Genomic DNA, 19582 nt, shown 5'->3' with positions numbered 1-19582 from the left:
AGAGAGCGCATTTGAAGATCTATGCTCTGGCAATGTGCACAGCAAAGAAGCAATTCTTTTCTGCTTGCATTGTTTCTGGAAGCTCATGTCCAGTGGAGCTGTCTAGGGCTGAGAGAGAGCTAGTACATGCCCCCACTCTTGGAGGAAGCAGATTATCTGGACTCATTTCAAACTGGCTTTCAGGCAGGCTATGGGGTTGAGATGGCCTGTTGGATGATTTCCAATTAGGTATCAATAGAGGCAGTGTGACATAGGCACATAGGAAGCTGCCATATACCAAGTCAGACCATTGGTCTATCTAGTTCAGTATTGTCTTCACAGACTGGCAACAGCTGCTCCAAGGTTGCAGGCAGGAATCTCTCTCAGCCCTATCTTGGAGAAGCTGCCAGGGAGGGAACTTGAAACCTTCTGCTTTTCCCAGAGTGGTTCCATCCCCTGAGGGGAATATCTTATAGTGCTCGCACTTCTAGTCTCCCATTCATATGCAGCCAGGGTGGACCCTGCTTAGCTAAGAGGACAAGTCATGCTTCCTACCATTCTCTGGATCCTTTTGGATCTCTTGGTGGCTTTTGATACCATTGACTATGGTATCCTTCTGGTGTGCCTGAAGGGGTTGGGATTGGTAGACACTATTTTGTAGTTCTGCTCCCACCTCTCACAATTTCCAGATGGTGTCACTTGGAGATTGTCAGTATTCAAAATGAGAGTTATTGTATGTGCCCCCACCAAGGCTCCAATGCCTTTTAACATCTCTACATGAAACTGCTGGGAGAGATCATCAGGGGATTTGGTGCAGGGTGTTATCAATTTGCTGATGACACCCAAATCTATTTCTTCATGTCAACATCATCAGGAAATGGCCTAACTTCCCTAAATGCCTGGTGGAGGTGTTAATGTGATGGATGAGTGAGAACAAACTGAAACTGAATCCAAGCAAGATACTCATTGTGGGAGGTCAAGACTTAGGAAGTGGTTTAGATCTGCCTGTTCTGGATGTGGTTGTACTCCCCCAGAAAGAGCAGGTATATACTCTGGGAGTACTTCTGGACCCAAACCTCTCCCTGATCTCTCAGGTTGAGGGCGGCAGTGGCCAGGAGTGCTTTCTATCAGCTTTGGCTGATATGCCAGACACATCAATTCTGGATATAAACAATCTTAAAACAGTGATGCATATCTTCATTCAATTCATTCAATTTATTTTATTTATTTATTGCCTGACTCCAAAGGCTCTAGGTCAGGGTTTCTTAACCTTGGGCACCCAGATGTTGTTGGACTACAACTCCCAGAATCCCCAGCCACAAAGGCCATGTCTGGGGATTCTGGGAGTTGTAGTCCAACAAATTGGGGGGGGAAAGGTTAAGAAACCCTACTCTAGGTGGTTCACAAAATATGCTGGTAACACCCAGACTTGACTACTGCAATGCACTCTATGTTGGGATGCCTTTGTACAGGGTTTGGAAACTGTAGCTAGTACAGAATGCAGCAGCCAGGTTGGTCTTTGGAGTTGCCCAAAGAGATCACATCACACCCATTTTAAAAGAACTACATTGGCTGCCAAGAAGTTTCCGGGTGAAATACAAAGTTCTGGTTATTACCCTCAACAGCTTTGATCGGAGGGATTTAAGAGAATGCCTTCTTCTTCATCGACCCCACCACCTACTAAGATAATCTGGGGAGGTTCGGTTGAAGTTGCCGGTTGCAACGGGCTCGGTTGGTGGCAGCTCAGAACCTGGCCTTTTCTAGAGTTGCCCTGGGACTCTGGAATGTGCTTCCTGACAAAGTTAGAGTCTCCCTTACTCTGAATATTTGTAAGAAGGACCTGAAAACATACCTGTTTAGCCAGGCTTTTAGTTTATAGCTTTAAAGCTTTGGGTTTTAGAGTTTTAGTTTTTATTTTAAATTGTTTTAATCATGTTAAAACCTCTGTATGGGGCAGGTATAAATATGTGCTAAATTAATAATGTGGGTAGCCAGTGTAATGCTTTAGAATAGGAGTAATATGGTCTTTTTGGGTCATCCCAGAGACCCCTAGCTGTTGCAGTTTTTACAGCTGTAGTTTCCAGACTAGATACAGCGCATTGCAGTAGTTATGTCCAGAGGTTTCCAGCACATGTACTACTGTTTTTAGGACATTCTCTTCAAAACATGGCCATCGTTGGTGTATCAGCGTAAGCTGACAGAAAGCATCTCTGTCCACTGCTTCCACTGACCCAGAGGCCTGGGTCAAGAAGTACTCCCAGACTACTTACCGCAGTCTGAAATGATGTAATGAGACTTTCCAGTCTACTGACAAAGCAAAGCATGGTGGGAAGGCCTGCTAGATCTTTGAAGGACGTCCTATGCTTGCAGCTCCCTATTCCATCCATGGATTCCTTGCCTGGGTTACTCATGTGTTTCCTGGGTTTGCTGACCCAAACAGAGGTTCTGATCATGTGCTGCTAGGGGCATGGGGTAAGAGCTCACCCAGCTCTCAACCCACACATAAATGATTGTGCGAACGGGTCTAATGGGTGCATCAGCCTTCAGAGTCGGGACTCAAATGAAGCAGTAGTTTAACTCACCCCCAAGTAAAGAGAATGGTCGGAGAGGGGGGTAAACACAGACAAAGAGCAGCAGTATGCCTGGATAGGGGCTGTGACTACCCAGAGCATCCTAGTCTCAGAAGGAAAGTCGTGATTTCGCAAACTAACTAGGAAACATGTATACTGTAGGCTTCCTTTCTGAGCATTACTTTTATGCAAATAGCAAGGGGGGCGGAATCCTACCTATGAGATCAGCCCCATCTTTGTGTGCAAGTTTTCTTCTCATTTCATGCATCAGGTTAGAAACATATGTCAAAGAAGTAATAATGATCTCCCCTTGAGAGGTATGCCTTTCAGCTAATATGTCAAGATTAATTAAATAGAATGCTGAAAGAATAGCAAATATGTTTATTTAATGTGAGAAGGCGGTGAGGGAATACATGTAATTTGAGGGCATTGCTGAAGTCAGGGTCCCTAAACTTGACTGAATTACTGGGAAGACACACATTTCTGTAATAAATACCTGGTAGAATATAAGCAAGGATATTTGGGTTCATATTGCTTACTCAAAACGGGAGGACATTGTGTTTCTCAACAGCAGCAGCAATACATCCTTGGTATCAACAATGTTCCATTTTTGCTAAAAGCATCACCAAACAGAATTTTACTCCAGGCTCTTGCAGCTTTTCTCCCATTCTGGCTTGCTTTAGTTCACATTCCATTGTGCAGTTGCAAAAAGAGCTCAGCCAAGTCTTGGAAGATTACACTCAAAGAGAATTTCAACCACAAGACACTTTTGCCATTCACTTGCCTGTCCCCAGGCAGGTTTTCAGCTTTTATAAGTGATGAGCTTATTAAGGTCTCTGCTGCTTAAAAGCCCCTCTGGGGAGACATTTGTCTGACTCTTTGCCATCCTATATTTACAGTTTGCAACGGCAAAAATGGTGATGATGCCCTTGCTTATCTCTCAGCCTACCCATCAATACCTTGCATGTTATAATACGATACTTTCTATGGACAGAGTGGTTAATGAAATACTGCTGGAAATCAGATTCTGTTCACTCGCTTAATGAAAAGCACTATCTGAGCTGCTTTTGGAGGCAAATACACCTCACTGAGTGTAAGATATAATAATGCACAAGTGTAGTTAAAAATACAAATAAAGGTAAAGAATGCTGTTGAGTCGGTGTCGACTCCTGGTGACCACAGAACCCTGTGGTTGTCTTTGGTAGAATACAGGAGGGGTTTACCATTGTCTTCTCCCACACAGTGTGAGATGATGCCTTTCAGCATCTTCCTATATCACAGCTGCCTGATATAGGTGTTGCCTATAGTCTGGGAAACTTACCAGTGGGGATTGTGTGTCTAGCTTCACTCCCAGTGAAGAATGGGGCTTGCATTATTCAATATATATACATATATCTCAGATATACCACATGGTCATATTACCTCATTATGTAATCATTTTATCACATTATTTTAATCATATTCTCACATAAGTGGCTTCTATGCTCTTAATCAAGAATCCGTATATGAAAACTTTGGTTTATGTTTGTTAATACAGGCCTATTGCTGACAAGTTATTTCAAAAATTGCTTTGCAAGCTTTATGCAAGAAAAGCTCTTTGCAAGAAAAGGGGAATTTGGCTGGCTATAGGTCAGATGGACAGGTTTGGATGGGTACAGGCCAATTAGGCAAATTAGATAGCATAGATAGCATATTCTCTAATGGGAAGGAGCACAAGAACACAGATGAGGTTTTCTCTGCTAAGAGTTTTGCTCTTCTGTCCTAGTCAACTGACTGGCGAGGTCACCTAATCCAGAAATATTTTTGCAAATGATGCAACCGTCAGCAATTCATAATTTTTGCAAATGAGGCAATAATAATCAATTTTAATCATATTCTAAAGTGACATCTTTCTGATTAAGCTGGGTAGTATCCTGTAATTAAATGTGGCCTACCAAAACTTAACAAGTACCCCCAAACCATCCCCTTGGGAGGTTAAGCCCTTCTCCTGAGACAAGGGCTTATAAAAGTTTAGGCCATGGGTTTGGTTTTAGGAATTTCCCCTTCTTTTTCTCCATTTTCCCCTCACTTTGAGCTTTAAGCTCTAAGTTTTTCTCTTCTTCTGATCGCGCCCCCTGTTCTATCCTTTGTATTGCTGAGACTGAGTTGTAGATTGCCTGGAGTGGCAAGGTACCTACTGAATTATTTAATAGGTTTAGACTTTTTAGGACCAGCTCTTCCAGCTTATTGTAAATGCAACTCAAATAAAATTTTAACTTAATTTCTGGAGTGTGTGTTTCACTTTCTGGGCAGTGGGCAAGCAATTGGTCAGGACCCAGTAACCTCATAACTAACATTTGGCTACTGGGGAATATTAGTAATCAATAATGTTAACACCAGGATGATCCATAGCAAGCTATGAGAATTGTTTGGTTGTCAGACCTTGCCTTGTGTCTCCATATCTTTCCACTTCTAATATGTATAGTGTGCTCTTGTCATTTGCTGATGCATCATTTGCTCCAGCATTTGGAACTATTAAGGAGAGCTCTGGTCTGTCATCTAATATAAGATTTCCGGGGATCATCGTAGGGCTCTTTCAGCGGCTAGACTTAAAGCCCTTCATACGACGGTATTGGAAGGACGTTTTGGGAAGGTGCCCTACGATCAAAGATTATGCCCCTGCCAGAACGGCGAAGTGGAGACTACGGAATATCTGATGCTGAAGTGCAGATTTTATACTGAATTAAGGGGAAAGCTTCTCTCCCTACTACTAACTCATTACAATTCTAATTGCCCTTCTGATGGGGATAAGGTCCTTTTCCTGCTTACTGCTAAGTCAGAGTATGCTTACAGGAGGGTAGCAAAATTTCTCTTCATAGCAAGCAAGATTCGGTTTAGAGTGATTGAGGCACGAGATGCTGGGTTGTGCACTTCAGATTAACCAGTTTTATTTGAACGAAATTAGCCATGTATACGGTATCTGAAGGTATTAAAGTTTTATGTATTATATGTATTTACTGCTGTTGTTGTTTCTTTTTCTTTTTGTATTTATGCTGGCCTTGGGCTGAAATAAACAAATGCATACATATAAGATTTCCAGCATCGTGGAATGATTTTGTACATGGGTTGTGAAGATTTGAATGATCTTTCCCGGATTTATGTCAGCATCAGTTTTTAAGACTAGCATGCCTGGAGTGATCTAGTCTTCTTTGATCAAACTCATATTATCTCAAGTTAATCTTCTTATACTGCAATCACAAAAAAGAGGTACTATGATTTGGGAAATGCAGACAGATTGACAAACAAAGGAGTAACAAGAAGGAAGAGAAATAAGAATAATTTTAATTATATTAAACAATTAATTTTAATTATTTTTTATACCAAAAATGTATACCCCACCTTTCTAAACTGATTTAGGGCAGCCTACCTTAAGTGGCACAGTGGGGAAATGCTTGACTAACAAGCAGAAGGTTGCCAGATCAAATCCCTACTGGTGCTATATCAGGCAGCAGTGATATAGGAAGATGCTGAAAGGCATCATCTCATACTGTGCAGGAGGAGGCAATGGTAAACCCCTCCTGTATTCTACCAAAGAAAACCACAGGGCTCTGTGGGCGCCAGAGGTTGAAATTGACTTGACGGCACACTTTACCTTTACCTTACAGTTTTACGACAACAAATAATAAAGACAACTACTGTATTTGCAATTCTGTTATAAAATAATATAAATCCTGTTGCAGCAAGACAGCAAAAACCAACTTAAAAGACATGTCTTTCTAAAAGCAGGCAGTGAAGGAGCCACAAGGGGGTACCTATTTAGCTTTCAATGCAAACAATGTCATTCTGAGAGTAAGCAGCGCTTCCATCAATAGATGAAACTGGCATAGCCTTCAGCCCAATTATCAAATCAAATAGGAAGAATGGGTGTGGGGCAGTACATCTAAGCTAAATACATTCCTGCCTGCACTGGAATGCGTGGCCATAGCTGTAATAACAAAAACAGACTTGGAAGATTTCTCCAATGTGCTAGCATTTCTTCAATCAGATAAATTCTGGCATCTTTGAAAAGCTTAGAATTTTTACTCTCAAACGATATACAATATGTTAACGAAAGGGGCCACAGCTCTATGGTAAACATCTGCTTTGCATGCAGATGTTATACAGCAGAATATTTCAGTTGCTAACTCACTCCCATTACAACAGAAGTTAACAGAGTCTCAGGGGCAACAGCTTGTAAATGATAAGCATGTACATTCATGTAAGGCTACACCAATCTACCAGGGGCAGCGGGAAGCCAGTGGCGGCTGGCTCTGAGCACCAGCTTCTACAGGTCTCTCTCTGACCAACATGACCTATAGAAACATGGTGCTCAGAGCTAGAGCTAGAAGCATTCTGGGAAGAAGAAGGAGTAAGAGGCTACTCCCAGGAAGTTCCTGAGTACACTCTATCCATAGAGGGGCCATAGAGGCAGAGATAAACAGGAAAGAGAAGGAGACCCTAACTATCTAATGACCTAGTGGTCATTCGGGTGACTGGTGCAAAAGGTTGATGCCATCTGGAGCTGGATCTCCAACAGATGCAAGGTGCAGTCCCTGGCCTCTCTAGGTAGGGTTGGGACCATATTATCTGCCTGTTGTATTCTATTCAGTAATCTTTTGAATTTTTGTTGTTTGGACTTTTGTCCTGTAGAGAGTGTGGGGGAGGAGTCAGAAAGAAAATGGAGGGAAAAGGGAGAAGGAGAACAAAGGAATTTTTTTATGAATAAAACTTTATTAAACAGACATAAGATTGCTTTGGGTTTATGAGGGAAGCAGCTATACAACACCACCTTTGATATATTAAGCATGCATTAAGATCTGACCTGTATTTCTTGCATTCAAAATGTGATTGATTTCCCACTGCCCCTTCTTTCTCCCATTTCTTCCTCAGTATATATCCTATCTTCCATTCTATAGATTTCACAGACCTTAACATATTTCATCTTGACATTCGTATTTCATCCTGACATTTCATCTTGAATTCATAAACAATGTCTATCACGCCTGGACACCCTGCCCTTTGGTCCCCACATGCCCCTCCCTGCCTCCACCCCTTTCCTCTGCAGTGCTGTGTGAATTCCTTCTGGCCCTGATGCCTTTGCTTGTGCTTCTTCCCTCTACTAGGTGCAGCAGAGATATGGAAGGAGGAGGGGGAAGGAGCAAACATGAAAGGGTGGTGACACATTGCATTCTAGGTGTCATGGTAGAGGCCTCCCCATCTCTTCAGCTATATTAATTCTGTCCAAGGAAGTACATACATGGAAAGGAGGCTAGGTAGTCTGCAGTGGCAATATCACTGTCAGCATACCTCAGTGTATGCTCAAGAAGAATGTCTTTCTAAACTGATGCTAATTTTTCAAAATCAAATTACACTTCATGCCCATTTTTGCTAATTGGATACCTACCATTTATCACCACACCATCTCTGGAATTCATCAAGCGGCCAGACTCACCTGTTCATCTTCATTACCGGAATCGGAAACATTCTCCAGACTCCTGATACTGCAGGCTAGACTTCAACTGTCAAATCTTCTAGATTAACTCAAGTTTTTTCTAAATATTGGTTTTATGATATCTTCTGTCATAATGCAACTGGCTTGTTCATTACTCTCTACTTGAGCTGCACTGCAAATTTACATTTACAGCTTGTGTGGGGCAATGGGTATTTTTTTTAAATCAGAAAACAGTGCAGGGGAAAGGGATGCATTAATTGTAATATGTAGCTTGACCGTGATATTTCTCGACTTGTCTATTTTAGATCTGATTCACTAGCAATCATAACTATCTGGTCCAAAAGGATAGCAAATCATCACCCACATACCCTGCCCCCAGGTGTGGTTCAAACGATGCTTCAAGTGTGTAGAATCTACATGTGGGGCAGAGTGGGGGTGGTAGCTTCCCCATCTCAACATCTGTGCATCTCCCTCCTCTGGGCCTTCCCAGCATCCATACATTGGGTATGTTTGTGTAGCCTTACATGCATAGAATCTGATATGCAAGGCCCCGCACTGTGAAATTATTGTATAGATTTTTAAGAATTATGACATAGGTTGGGTCTACAAATGATGGATTTTACAGATGTAAGGCCTATACCAATATGAAGCCCAACATGTAGATGTTGGGTAGATCTGGACATGGACCTGGCATGCTCAGTAGGAGGTTGGATGCAATCACCTGTGTATGTGTACAGATTTGCATGTACATACACTGTTCACTGACTATATGTGTGCTGAACATAAGTTGTGGAGAGAGCTACTGTCAATCCTGATTATGAAAACACACACAACAGTCTCACTATTTTCAAGAGAAGTTCCAAGCCTCCTAGCACAAGAACATCCTACCCAGCATCCTATCTGGGGTTGTAGTATGTTTTATGCTAAGTAAGCAAGGGGTAGGGTGCTGCACTGAGGAGACCTCTCTATGGTATAGTTGCCACAATTCTTCCAGTGTGGAACATATGCCTTTAGCTTTCCTTGCAGCTTAAATTCCTTGCAGCTTAAAAAATGTGGCTTTTCTTATGTCACGTGATGAGGGCACAATCTATGTCCCTAGTTGTAAGAAAATACAGACTACTAGTAATCTGGCCAGTGAGGAATATGAACACTTTCTGGGAAGGACTGAAAATGGTGACAAGGAGGACTGAGGAGGCCTTTGTGTGCATGCATGATGGGGCGGAGATGAGAGTCTGCATTTTTTGCCTCTGAGAATCCATAGCTTATGGCTGGGGTTCCCACTCAGACTTGGTTCCCCAGATATTCCTGGACTACTACTATGAATATTTATATACTTCTCTTCAACCAAAGTTCACTAAGTGGTTTACAAAGAAAAATACATAAATAAAATGGTCCCCTGTCCCCAAAGGACTCACAATCTAAAAAGAAACATAAGGCAGATACCAGCAATCACCACTGGAGGGATGCTGTGCAGGGGCTGGATTGGGCCAGTTGCTCTCCTCCTGCTAAATATAAGAGAATCACCACTTTAAAAGGTGTCTTTCTGCTCAGCTGGCACCAAGCAAACTACAATTCCTATCATCCCCAGCCACAATGACTGAAGGCTGGGGATGATGGGGATTGTAGTCCAACAACATATGAGGACCCATGGTTGGGAATCCCACTGAACTATAGTGGTCATATTATTTATCATTTGATTTAGACCTATCTTGGATTACCAATACTATGGCATCTTAAAGCATACTCTTACAAGTGAGCTAGAAAGATCTTGTGCTTCTAACAATTTAATTAGACATTTGCTGAAGAGACATCCCATCTCAGGAAGATTTTCTAGCACACCTATGAGCTGGACTCTGTTGCTCATGCCTGACGAAAAATGGAATTCTTATCCCATTCAGGGTCAATTCATACTTTTCCTTTCATACCCAGTTACAGATACAAAAGTACAAAATACACACAATAATGAGTTAATTGTGAATGGCTCATTTTCCTGAAATACCTACAGGGATGATGACCAGGAGGGGATCAGGCTATTGTGTCCAAATATATTGTGGGGGAAAGTATTTATTGCACACCCATATGCCCAAACAGAGCCAATGTGGTAATGGCTAGAATGTTGTGCCTGGGTTTGGTAAATGTAGATTCATATCCTTTGCATTACATTGAGCACATCATTAGAGGCAGTGGCTGCCATCCTGCCTAAGGAAGCTTGTGCACCGTGAGGGGCTGAATGGGCATGATGGGAGCCCTTGCACAACTCCCCAATTCCCCCTGCATGTGTGCTGTGATGCAAGAGCAAACAGACTTTGGTGCACTGTCCACGTTCTGGAAGCACTCTGCAAAACCAGATTCACATTGCTGACCACCAGCAACCTGTTTCTGACCTTTGAGAGCCCTTCTGGAGCACAAGGAGTGCTTGGCACTCTAGTGGCTCTTGTGCAAAGGTGTGCGCACAGCGGGGAATTGCCCAAGGGCTCCCATCATGCCCCCACAGCCCTTTGAAGTACTCACGGTTCACTGCTCATGACTCAGCCGGTGTACTCACCCTTTTTTTTGTATAAATAGGAGCATGGGGCTCTCTCATTTGATTTGACCCCTCTGTGGCTTCTATTTAGTATAGAAAAGTTAAGCATGTCAGCTGACTGACTTGCTTGATGTACTGAACAATTTGGCCCTTAGCTATGAAGTTCTACATGCAACTATGATGACTATATATTTACTGCTTTTCAACAAATTTTCTCAAAGCGGGTTACATAGAAAAATAAACAAACAATTCTTTGGGTAGTCTTGGGCAAGTATAACAATCCCTCAGTCAGAGCTAGTGTGGTGTAGTGGATAGAGTGCTGGACTAGGACCAGGGAGACCCGAGTCCAAATCCCCATTCAGCCATGATACTTGCTTGGTGACTCTGGGCCAGTCACTTCTCTCTCAGCCTAACCTACTTCACAGGGTTGTTGTGAGGCGAAACTCAAGTATGTAGTACACCGCTCTGGGCTCCTTGGAAGAAGAGCGGGACCTCATAGGGTTGTTGTGTGGGTGAAATCCCTTAGAACTATTCTAAGGAAGGGAGAATGCAAATTAAAAGAATACATATGTTGCTCGACTCGGCACACTCTGTAAGAGCATGTTCTAGAAGAAACGGTTCCCTTTGCAAAAGGAAAGATCGCAATACATTGCCCAGCACTTCTGAGGAAATCATCTCAAGAACTTCTCTGCACCCACAAGGTGCAGTGATTCCCTCCCAGAAACTTTGCAAATGTTTCAACAGAAGAATGCTGATTTCTGTTGGACTGTCTGTTAGATATCAAACACTACACTCACAGCTTAATAACAAAATAAATGTATTTTGTTTATTCGCTGGACAAAAACAAAGCCAAAACTAGACAATATGTGACATTTTTTTCTGAATTTCCTGGGTACTATTTAATACATTATACATGCAGAGAAAACATATAGATTTACAGCATGGTTCTTATTTGAGTTAACTAGTTTTTTAATTATATTTCTGACGCCGACAAAAATATATATCTTTAACAAATAATAGCCACAAATACTACCCTGTTTTAAATAGCAGACTTACATTTATGTACTGACTAGCTGCACATTTTACTCGATCAGATCAGCTTGAAGGGTAGACAGATAATTGACCACTTACTTCTTAAGACTTCAAATATTTGAAATATATTTGAAATATCAAATGACCACACTCTATGAAAATAAAAGGCTAAATCTGATTGTTGCTATGTTTGCTTAACTTCTTTAAAATGTACATTCAGTTGAGGTTTTCATAATCTTATTTTGTTAATAATAATAAATATTTATGTGTATATATCGACCCGTATGGGCAGACAAAATAAGGTTTTGTAGCTTACTTTGACAAAAGTTTCTGCGAATGATAGTTATGTAACAAAATGTAAAATGTAATGATAGTTATATAACAAGCTTGCAGACTGATACCATCCCCACCTGTTGTTGCAGTGCAGAGTAAATATGTTCTTCTGTAAGATGCTGCCACTGCTAGTAGCCATGGGCCCATTCTGTGAGTATTCTGGTGGGCTGTACAGTGCTAATGGTGGCTCTTCCTGCTCTCTGGGTTTTTCTTGCCCTGAAAAAGCCCTTGAACTGGGCTCCTGCACTGTCTCTTTCTTGTGCTGGAGCAACAGTACCAGTGGCTGCTGCTTTGGCTATCTCCCAGTGTTGGATAAGGATGGGAGTCACCTTGCACTGAAAGATAGTTTAAATAACCATAGCTGGCTACCAGAAGTAGGAGGAGTTTCTCATTATACACATACAGAAAAAAAAAGTGAGCAAATAAAGAAATGTAAGAAAGGAGATGATTCAGTTGAGGGTACAGTGTTAGCATTCAGATGGTTCCCATGACTTCAACAGAGAGAGATTTCTCCCATTCCCTGGCTGCATATGCACAAGCAAGGGAGGGGAAAATAGGATTCTGTTGAGCTATAGACCTCATTTGCATGTAACATGGAACTGCGGGTCCAATGGATCCACGGTTCCGCACCCCCTCTCCCCACTCTCCTGTCTGCGTGCTCTTCTGTCTACATACTGGAAAACATCCTCTCTGCAGTCAATGAGACTGCAGAGAGGTGGGAGAGCTGGCTGTGTGGGCTTCCTTCTTGCTTGAAGGACAGCTCACAGAGCCAACCAGGGATGGAAAGAGGGAGGAGCTTCCTCCCTCAACTCCAGGACAGCTGAATGCAGCCTCCAGTGCTGCATTTGGATGAAAAGGAAGCTCCCTGGACCCTCAGTTTGGAGCAGTGAAACTCATTACAAACTGAGGGGTCAAACTGGATTTTTTTCAACATGACCTTGGGTTGTTAAGGACACAAATGGAGTTGGCTGGATTTGGATATAATGGTAAGGAAACCGTGGGTCCTTCCAACTCTGGTCCCCTGTTACGTACGAATGCGGTCATAGGAATACTTCTTGTATGACTACTGTACCCATGATGGAATGGGATCACACCCACAGTTTTGATATATAAACATTAAGCAATTTGTGTGTATACTTGAAAACAAAATGTATGAAGCAGCCCTCAATTTCCAGGGCAAGTTCTAGAAATGTCTAACACATGAACAAGAAATTCAGTCTGGAGTTACTTTGCAGTTTCCTGCCATTATGACATTTTCTGTTTCTTTGTGTACAAGACATGAAACACACATATACACAAACGTATAATTGGCTCAGAGACTTTACATTTGGCCTGCAGATCACAATCGTTATCTACTTTATGTTTATCTACTTTAGTAGTGCTTTGAATAGTGAGATATTTCTCCTCAAAGACCTAAAATCTATTCTATAGTGCAACTTATGCTTATACAATCATATTAAGTGATAACCATGGGTTAGGATCAAGGGAGCCCCATAGACCATCGACTTTGGGCATTCCTCCCATGGAAAACTGCTTGGAACACGTGGTAGAAAAAGGAGTTCATGTAGTAAATTAAACTAAATTAAATCAAACATGTTGCTTCATTTCCATCCACATCATCTTTTGAGCGACTCTGATTGGAAATAACATTTGATAGGCATAGAACATTCTAAATTCCTTGTTTTAAAAATCCCTTGGTACAATACAAGATGATACATAATAACTTGGCCTTGAGTGAATATACAGATGTGCTGTTGACTGAGAACTATTGTGTGCAAATTATAATATGTAAACTTATCCAGTTTTCTTCTCCCCCCCGGAAAACCATATCTACAGCAATTCATCTAAAATCTCCCAAAGGGTAGGACAATATAGCTTTCAGAGTGAAATTTTGGAATGCTCCTAGTACGAATAAACATAAAAAAGGAAATACTTGGGCCGGAAATATTCACTGTTGGAAACTGCACTTATCCCACAATGGCTCTACATGCTAGTCAAGTTGTATTGCACATGCACGCAAACACACAAACCCCATGTGTTGAATACTTATTCCATGACCCAGCAAAAGTGAAGCCAAAGTGGTGAAATATCTGGGATAGCTGGAGAATTAATAGCTTGTTCTCATACTGAAAGGAAACTTGCCACATCTTCTATACCTTGTAATTTAGGTTTCATCTGGTGCGATTTAAATTATGAGATATACTTTTCTGATTAACTATATATGAGGGAAGGGATAACAAGAGGAAGATAGAGTAATGGCCCTTAGTGCTGTGATGCACCTGTAGAAATGAGATAAAATAGCTTATATTTTAAATGTAAGCCAAAGAAAGAAGTAAAAAATCTAAAAACTGGCCCTATTTTAATAGTATGCATGTATCAGATTAAACTCCACAAAAGGAGCAGTGTGTGTGTGCGCGCGCATGCAGATAAATTAGCCTTGTATAAGGAGCACTGAAGATTTAACACACAATCCTGCCAAAGGCAAGCATTTATACTCCCAGTGAATCTCTCTCACTGAAAGAATGAGATTTTAAAGTGCTTAATTTTGGTTGGATCACTCCTTCAGAATGGATCAACATATTTAGAAAAAGTATACGGTGCCCCCTTTACAGAACTATACTATTTCAGAATGTAGGTCGGCATAAGAAGATTGAATGTCCCTGTACAAAGAAAACTAGCACATTTGAACAAGACTAGGTGAGAACCATGAAATGATAGTGTACTATGAAGAGGAAGCTTGTGATACAGCAGTAAATTCAAATATGTGATCCCTCATGTATAGTCTGAATTGGTATAGTCCTAGAAGGACTGTATCATGTAATTTTATCTCAATATGTAGGCTGGCTGTTGGGGAATGTAGAGACAGCCACTCTCCATAGTTTGGCCCTATAGTATTTAAGTGATAGTGTAGGTAGTATCCTGGGGAATAGCACAAAAGTCTTTTCACCTTGGATATCCTCATAGTGAGCAAAAACCAGTGGACTGTGGATCCTGAACGGTTACCATGACAGCTACCAGCAGCATTGTGGGCTAAAAGAAGTTCCCCCACATGTCTGCACTGCATTGAAACAGCAGTCACCAGAAATACAGTTGTCTGGATCCCGTGACTTAGTTGCACATCAACACTTAGCAATATTCAACCAATCCTTGCAAAAGGAGGAGATAATACTTCAGAAGAGGCAGGCTACAGTCTGGTTAGAGGTGTTGTGTGTGTGTGTGTGTGTGAAGGTGTTGCCTCCTGACTAATCCTTGCTAGGCCTTGCTGTCCAACAGAAGGGCCTGAATTTTGTGTTGATGTTACTAGGTCCCATTCGACATGATAAAAGTATTAATTATGGTATTGGAAAGGTTGAGGAGTGAAATTTCTCCAGGTCAAGGAATACTACTAATCTTGTTTCCCTGCTATGACATCATATAAATGTCATCTTGGCTGTCATCTTTTGATATCTATTCTGTTTTCAAATGGTTCTCATCTGTCTAAAACATTTCCCTCTGACCATCGGGGTTCCTCAGGGTTGGGTTTTTGGCCTTTATTCTCACTCTACATGCTGCCCCTGAGTGTTCCCATCAAATATTATGGTTTTCAACACTATATATATGCTGATTATATGCACATCTACCCCAGAACTTTCTTCTGCCATCTTATCCTGCATGAACAAATCATGCAGATTTTTCAAAAATGACAAAAATGACATATCAGCATGGATGCTTCATTGTTGTGTCAAGCTCAACATGTCCCAAATCAGACTCCTCATCTTTCCTCCCAAGGCCTCCTCTCCTCACATTCTCTATTTGTCCATTATCACCATTCACCTCTTTTAAAAAGTCCAAAATGATCGTAGCTTTATCTTTGACTCATCTCTTTCTTTTATTCCCCATATCCAATCATCACCAAATCATAACACTTCTCCATAAAAAAAAAATTGCAAGAAAACCCTCTTGGCTTGACTACTTCAACTGCTTAGCTTCCATTGACTCATCTTGGTCTCTTCCCTTCCACCCAGCACTCTGCTCCTAAAAGCATTCATCTCTCTTGTTCTGATCACATCATCCCTCTCCTTAAATCCCTTCCCTAGCCTCCTGTCTGCTCCCAGATCCAGCAGAAATTTCTAAGCTTACATGCAAAGCACGCCTGCTTGTGACCTTTGCTCCTTCAGTTCTACCACCCTCAGTGGTTTGGAGGTCTCCTGCTCTCTCAGACAACTCTACCCTTTCTCCCTTGCTGCTCCTTATGCTTGGAACTACATCCCTGAACCCCTGCATGATGCTTCCTTTTGCTTCCTTCAAATCCTGTGTTTTCTTGAGGCCTTTGGCACAAGGCCACAGTCCGTATTCCCTACTGTAACTAAGCTAAGCACAGTTATGTGGAACTGAAATATTAGCTTATACTTCTTCTGCTTCCATTGCCTTCTGTTATTTTCCTTTTGTTGATATCTAGATACCCCTGTCTTCTTGTTCTTTGTAGAGTGCCATGTACATGGATGGTGCTATAAAAATAATATCAATAATTCTAATAATCAGAGGTGTAATCCTATTTATATGTTTAAGAGCATGTATGAACTGAGCTACAGATTATCAAACCACTTTGCAAATGCACATGCTGTTGATTTCAAGAGAGTGTGCACTCACCCAGAAGTTTGATGAGTAGCCTACCATGGAGTACAGCAAAACCACATTTATCCAAATGTGAACTGGGCACACAAAACATGAGGTTAGTCCACTGAATGCATCAATGAGAGCAATTTACCAAGACTTACGTTGACAGTAGCTACATAGGGTTATATGTGAGGCACACACTGATTTCACACAGCTAGAAATTTGTAAACAAAGCCCATGGTTTGGATAAAGGGTTTCATACTGTACTTTACAATCACACAATTAAATAACGAGCAATACACTGCATTGAAGATGAGCAGAAACCCTGCAGGATGCATCTGTTTCTGGGCTGTCCAATATCAGGTGGCAGGTGGGGATATTGAAATTTGAATGTTCCCTCACATATAACACTCCCTATTCACAGGAATACTAGCATGGCAGAGAGAAGATTTTAAGCTAGCCTTTCCTTTGACATATTAGCATTGAATCTGTAGAAAATATTTTATATTTCAAGGACAGACAATATTCAAACTAACGATGCACAAACCCCCTTCATCTCGCTTTGAAAACCATTTGGCTATTTGGAGAATTCCTGTCAAATGTGTTAAAAATCTCAAAGAATTTTTCTAGCATTTGACAGAAAATCTTGAAAAACCAAATGGGTGAAGCCTACACCTCCCTTCCCAAGCAACAAATCCTGACTTTGTGAAGGTAACTGGTGAGGATTACACTAGACCAGGGCTGCTCAACTTCGGCCCCCCCTGCAGATGTTGGCCTACAACTCCCATAATCCTTGACTACTGGCCATTGTGGCTGGGGATTATGGTAGTCCAAAAAAGCTGGAGGGCTGAAGCTGAACAGCCCAGCACTAGACAAAGAAGAGGCCTTGTGGGGCCTGTTCTTAGCTGCAGATAATGCTCTGGAGCATGGCCAGATATGTCACGTCCTGCTAGGCATTGTGGGTTTGTAGTTTCTTCTGCTGCTGAATTGATCTGAGAAGCAGAGGAACTAACAACAATCCTTTGATCTCTGGCAGGCAATTATGCTTGTTAGCATGCTCAGCGGTGTTACTTCCACTTAAGGACAGGCCTTGTAAAGCTGCTTCTTTGTCTAGCCAGCACTCCCCAGTTTCTGTATCCATGTCCCCTAGGAGAAGTTTTTATTGCTTGGATGAAGGGAGCTGGCTAGTGATGGGGGTGGAGGGAAAATACCATTTTAAACCCAACCCAACCCTGCAGGTCTAAAGGCCTAACTTAAAATGGAGTGTGGCTTTTTGAACAGAGGAGTTCAAACACTCCCGATCCAAAGTTGCTCCAATCTCTAACTGAAACATTTGGTACCCCCTAGAGTCTGAAATGGTACAGCCCAGCAAACATGAGGCTTCTGTTCATCTGTGGTAGAGACTAATGGTTTTCCATTACATTCCAACTGGATGTTGACCATATGACTGAATGGCTGTAGTTGAATTTTGCAAGTATCTGAATGCAAGCATTTTTTTCAATGTGACAGTATTTTTCATTTCATATACTTCCCTATCCACTGAGATCTTTAACATTTCTGCTCCATTCATGTGTTGGAGGATCTAGATATTCTATAATCCCATCCAACACATTTTACAATAAAGCATATCTTCTTCAGACTATTCCCGCTCCAAAAATTAAGAAAATTGTGCAGTGGCTTTTTGTTCCTCATCCATTTTCCCTCCATGAAAATGCCTCTAACCTCCCTTTGTTGCATACCCTGTTGCACTGTGGGGGGTATGAAAGTAGTATTTATTTTCTTCTAGGTCAGTGTCAATGGTCTTCTGCAATGGATACTTCTGGACTTGAATCAATATCACTGAAGGCCTCTTTATTTGTAAATGTGGAGCTCAGAGTCAAACTGTGCCGAGGGTTCACAGGAGCCAGTTCATTTAGAACAATATTGTCATTTTTCACAAGAGTAGTCTTGTCCATGTTCTCTTTACTGTACTTTGCAACAACAGCATCAAGGAAGTCTAATCTTGGTGGCAAAGTGCCACTTTCAAACAAGTATTTGGCTAGATAGGATACTCCAACATTAGTAAAGAAGGAAGTAAGCATGGCCAGTGTCTTAAAAGGGAACCTCTGGACATATAGGTCATCATCTTTGTACCAACCAGGATAGAAAATCAAGGGCTGTAAGTGAAGATATGGTTCTCCTCCAGTAATTCGAAGTAGGAGGCCAAACAAGTATCCTGCAATTGCACCATAGGTGTTAGTTCCTTTGATAAAAAGGACACACAAGAGTTGGGGGAAGATGATGATGTAAACCAGGTCAGAGCTGAGATACCAGAGTCCGTAAACTGACTGTGCCAGCAGGGCCATCGCTGTTGCTGATGCTCCAAACAAGAAAATGGTGATTCGCATGACCCAAACTATTTCCTTGTCTGATGCCTGCAAGATATAGGGACAGTTTTGTTTTTCATTTCTTCTGCTATGGATTTCTCTCTCTCAGCAAAACAGGATTATAAAGGATTATTCAAGATTAGCAAAGGGACCTCTTGCACTGAGGATACTAATAGTCCATAACAAATGGTGTGGATAAAATCCTGACATTTGGCAAGTCCACTCTTAAAGCATCTCATAGATCTGGAACCCTAGAGGTGCAGGACCCCATTCCTCTACAGCAGGCCTGCTCAACTTAGGCCCCCCAGCTGTTTTTGGACTACAACTCCCATAATTCTCAGCCACAGCAGCCAATAGCCAGGGATGATGGCAATTGTAGGCCAACATCTGCAGGAGGGCCGAAGTTGAGCAGGCCTGCTCTACAGGAACTGGTACATAATACTTTTGGACCTTGGAAATAGAAAGTCAAGTCACATGCTCAGATATCACATGGTACAGACCTCCTGGTACTTAATTACTTCACACTGTAGGTAGAAGAAATGCATTTTTGGAACTTCACCCATGTAAACATCTATTTGTATATAAAAATTAGCATATCTGGGAAACTACTGAGCTAAAACTCTTCTCTAGCTTCACTGAGGGGAGAGTTTGGATTGCTTTCAATGATTACACTCCCCTCTGCATTTCTGAAGTTGGCTATCCTAGATGGGCT

At 41.7% G+C, this 19582-nt stretch overlaps 1 protein-coding gene and 1 long non-coding RNA gene across 3 annotated transcripts in view; one reads left to right on the top strand and one right to left on the bottom strand.

Annotated features, from left to right (window-relative positions):
- The first annotated feature begins 7025 nt into the window (after positions 1 to 7025).
- On the top strand, positions 7026 to 8180 carry LOC128352487 (uncharacterized). Its single transcript, XR_008320442.1, has 2 exons — positions 7026 to 7133; positions 7691 to 8180. It is a non-coding gene; the product is annotated as an uncharacterized LOC128352487 (long non-coding RNA).
- Positions 8181 to 11347: 3167 nt separating this feature from the next.
- Positions 11348 to 19582, bottom strand: part of SLC5A7 (solute carrier family 5 member 7) — a 38205-nt gene continuing 29970 nt past the window's right edge. For both annotated transcript variants that reach the window (XM_053313046.1, XM_053313047.1), the window contains one exon: positions 11348 to 18918. In XM_053313046.1, the coding sequence (XP_053169021.1) occupies positions 18298 to 18918 (621 nt within the window). In that variant the 3' untranslated portion in view covers positions 11348 to 18297. The remainder of the gene's footprint in view (positions 18919 to 19582) is intronic.

Source organism: Hemicordylus capensis, chromosome 3 (genome assembly GCF_027244095.1).
Source record: "Hemicordylus capensis ecotype Gifberg chromosome 3, rHemCap1.1.pri, whole genome shotgun sequence".
NCBI classification, from domain to species: domain Eukaryota; kingdom Metazoa; phylum Chordata; class Lepidosauria; order Squamata; family Cordylidae; genus Hemicordylus; species Hemicordylus capensis.
The sequence above is the reverse complement of the archived record's forward strand: the minus strand, read 5'-3'. Positions and strand labels throughout refer to the sequence as shown.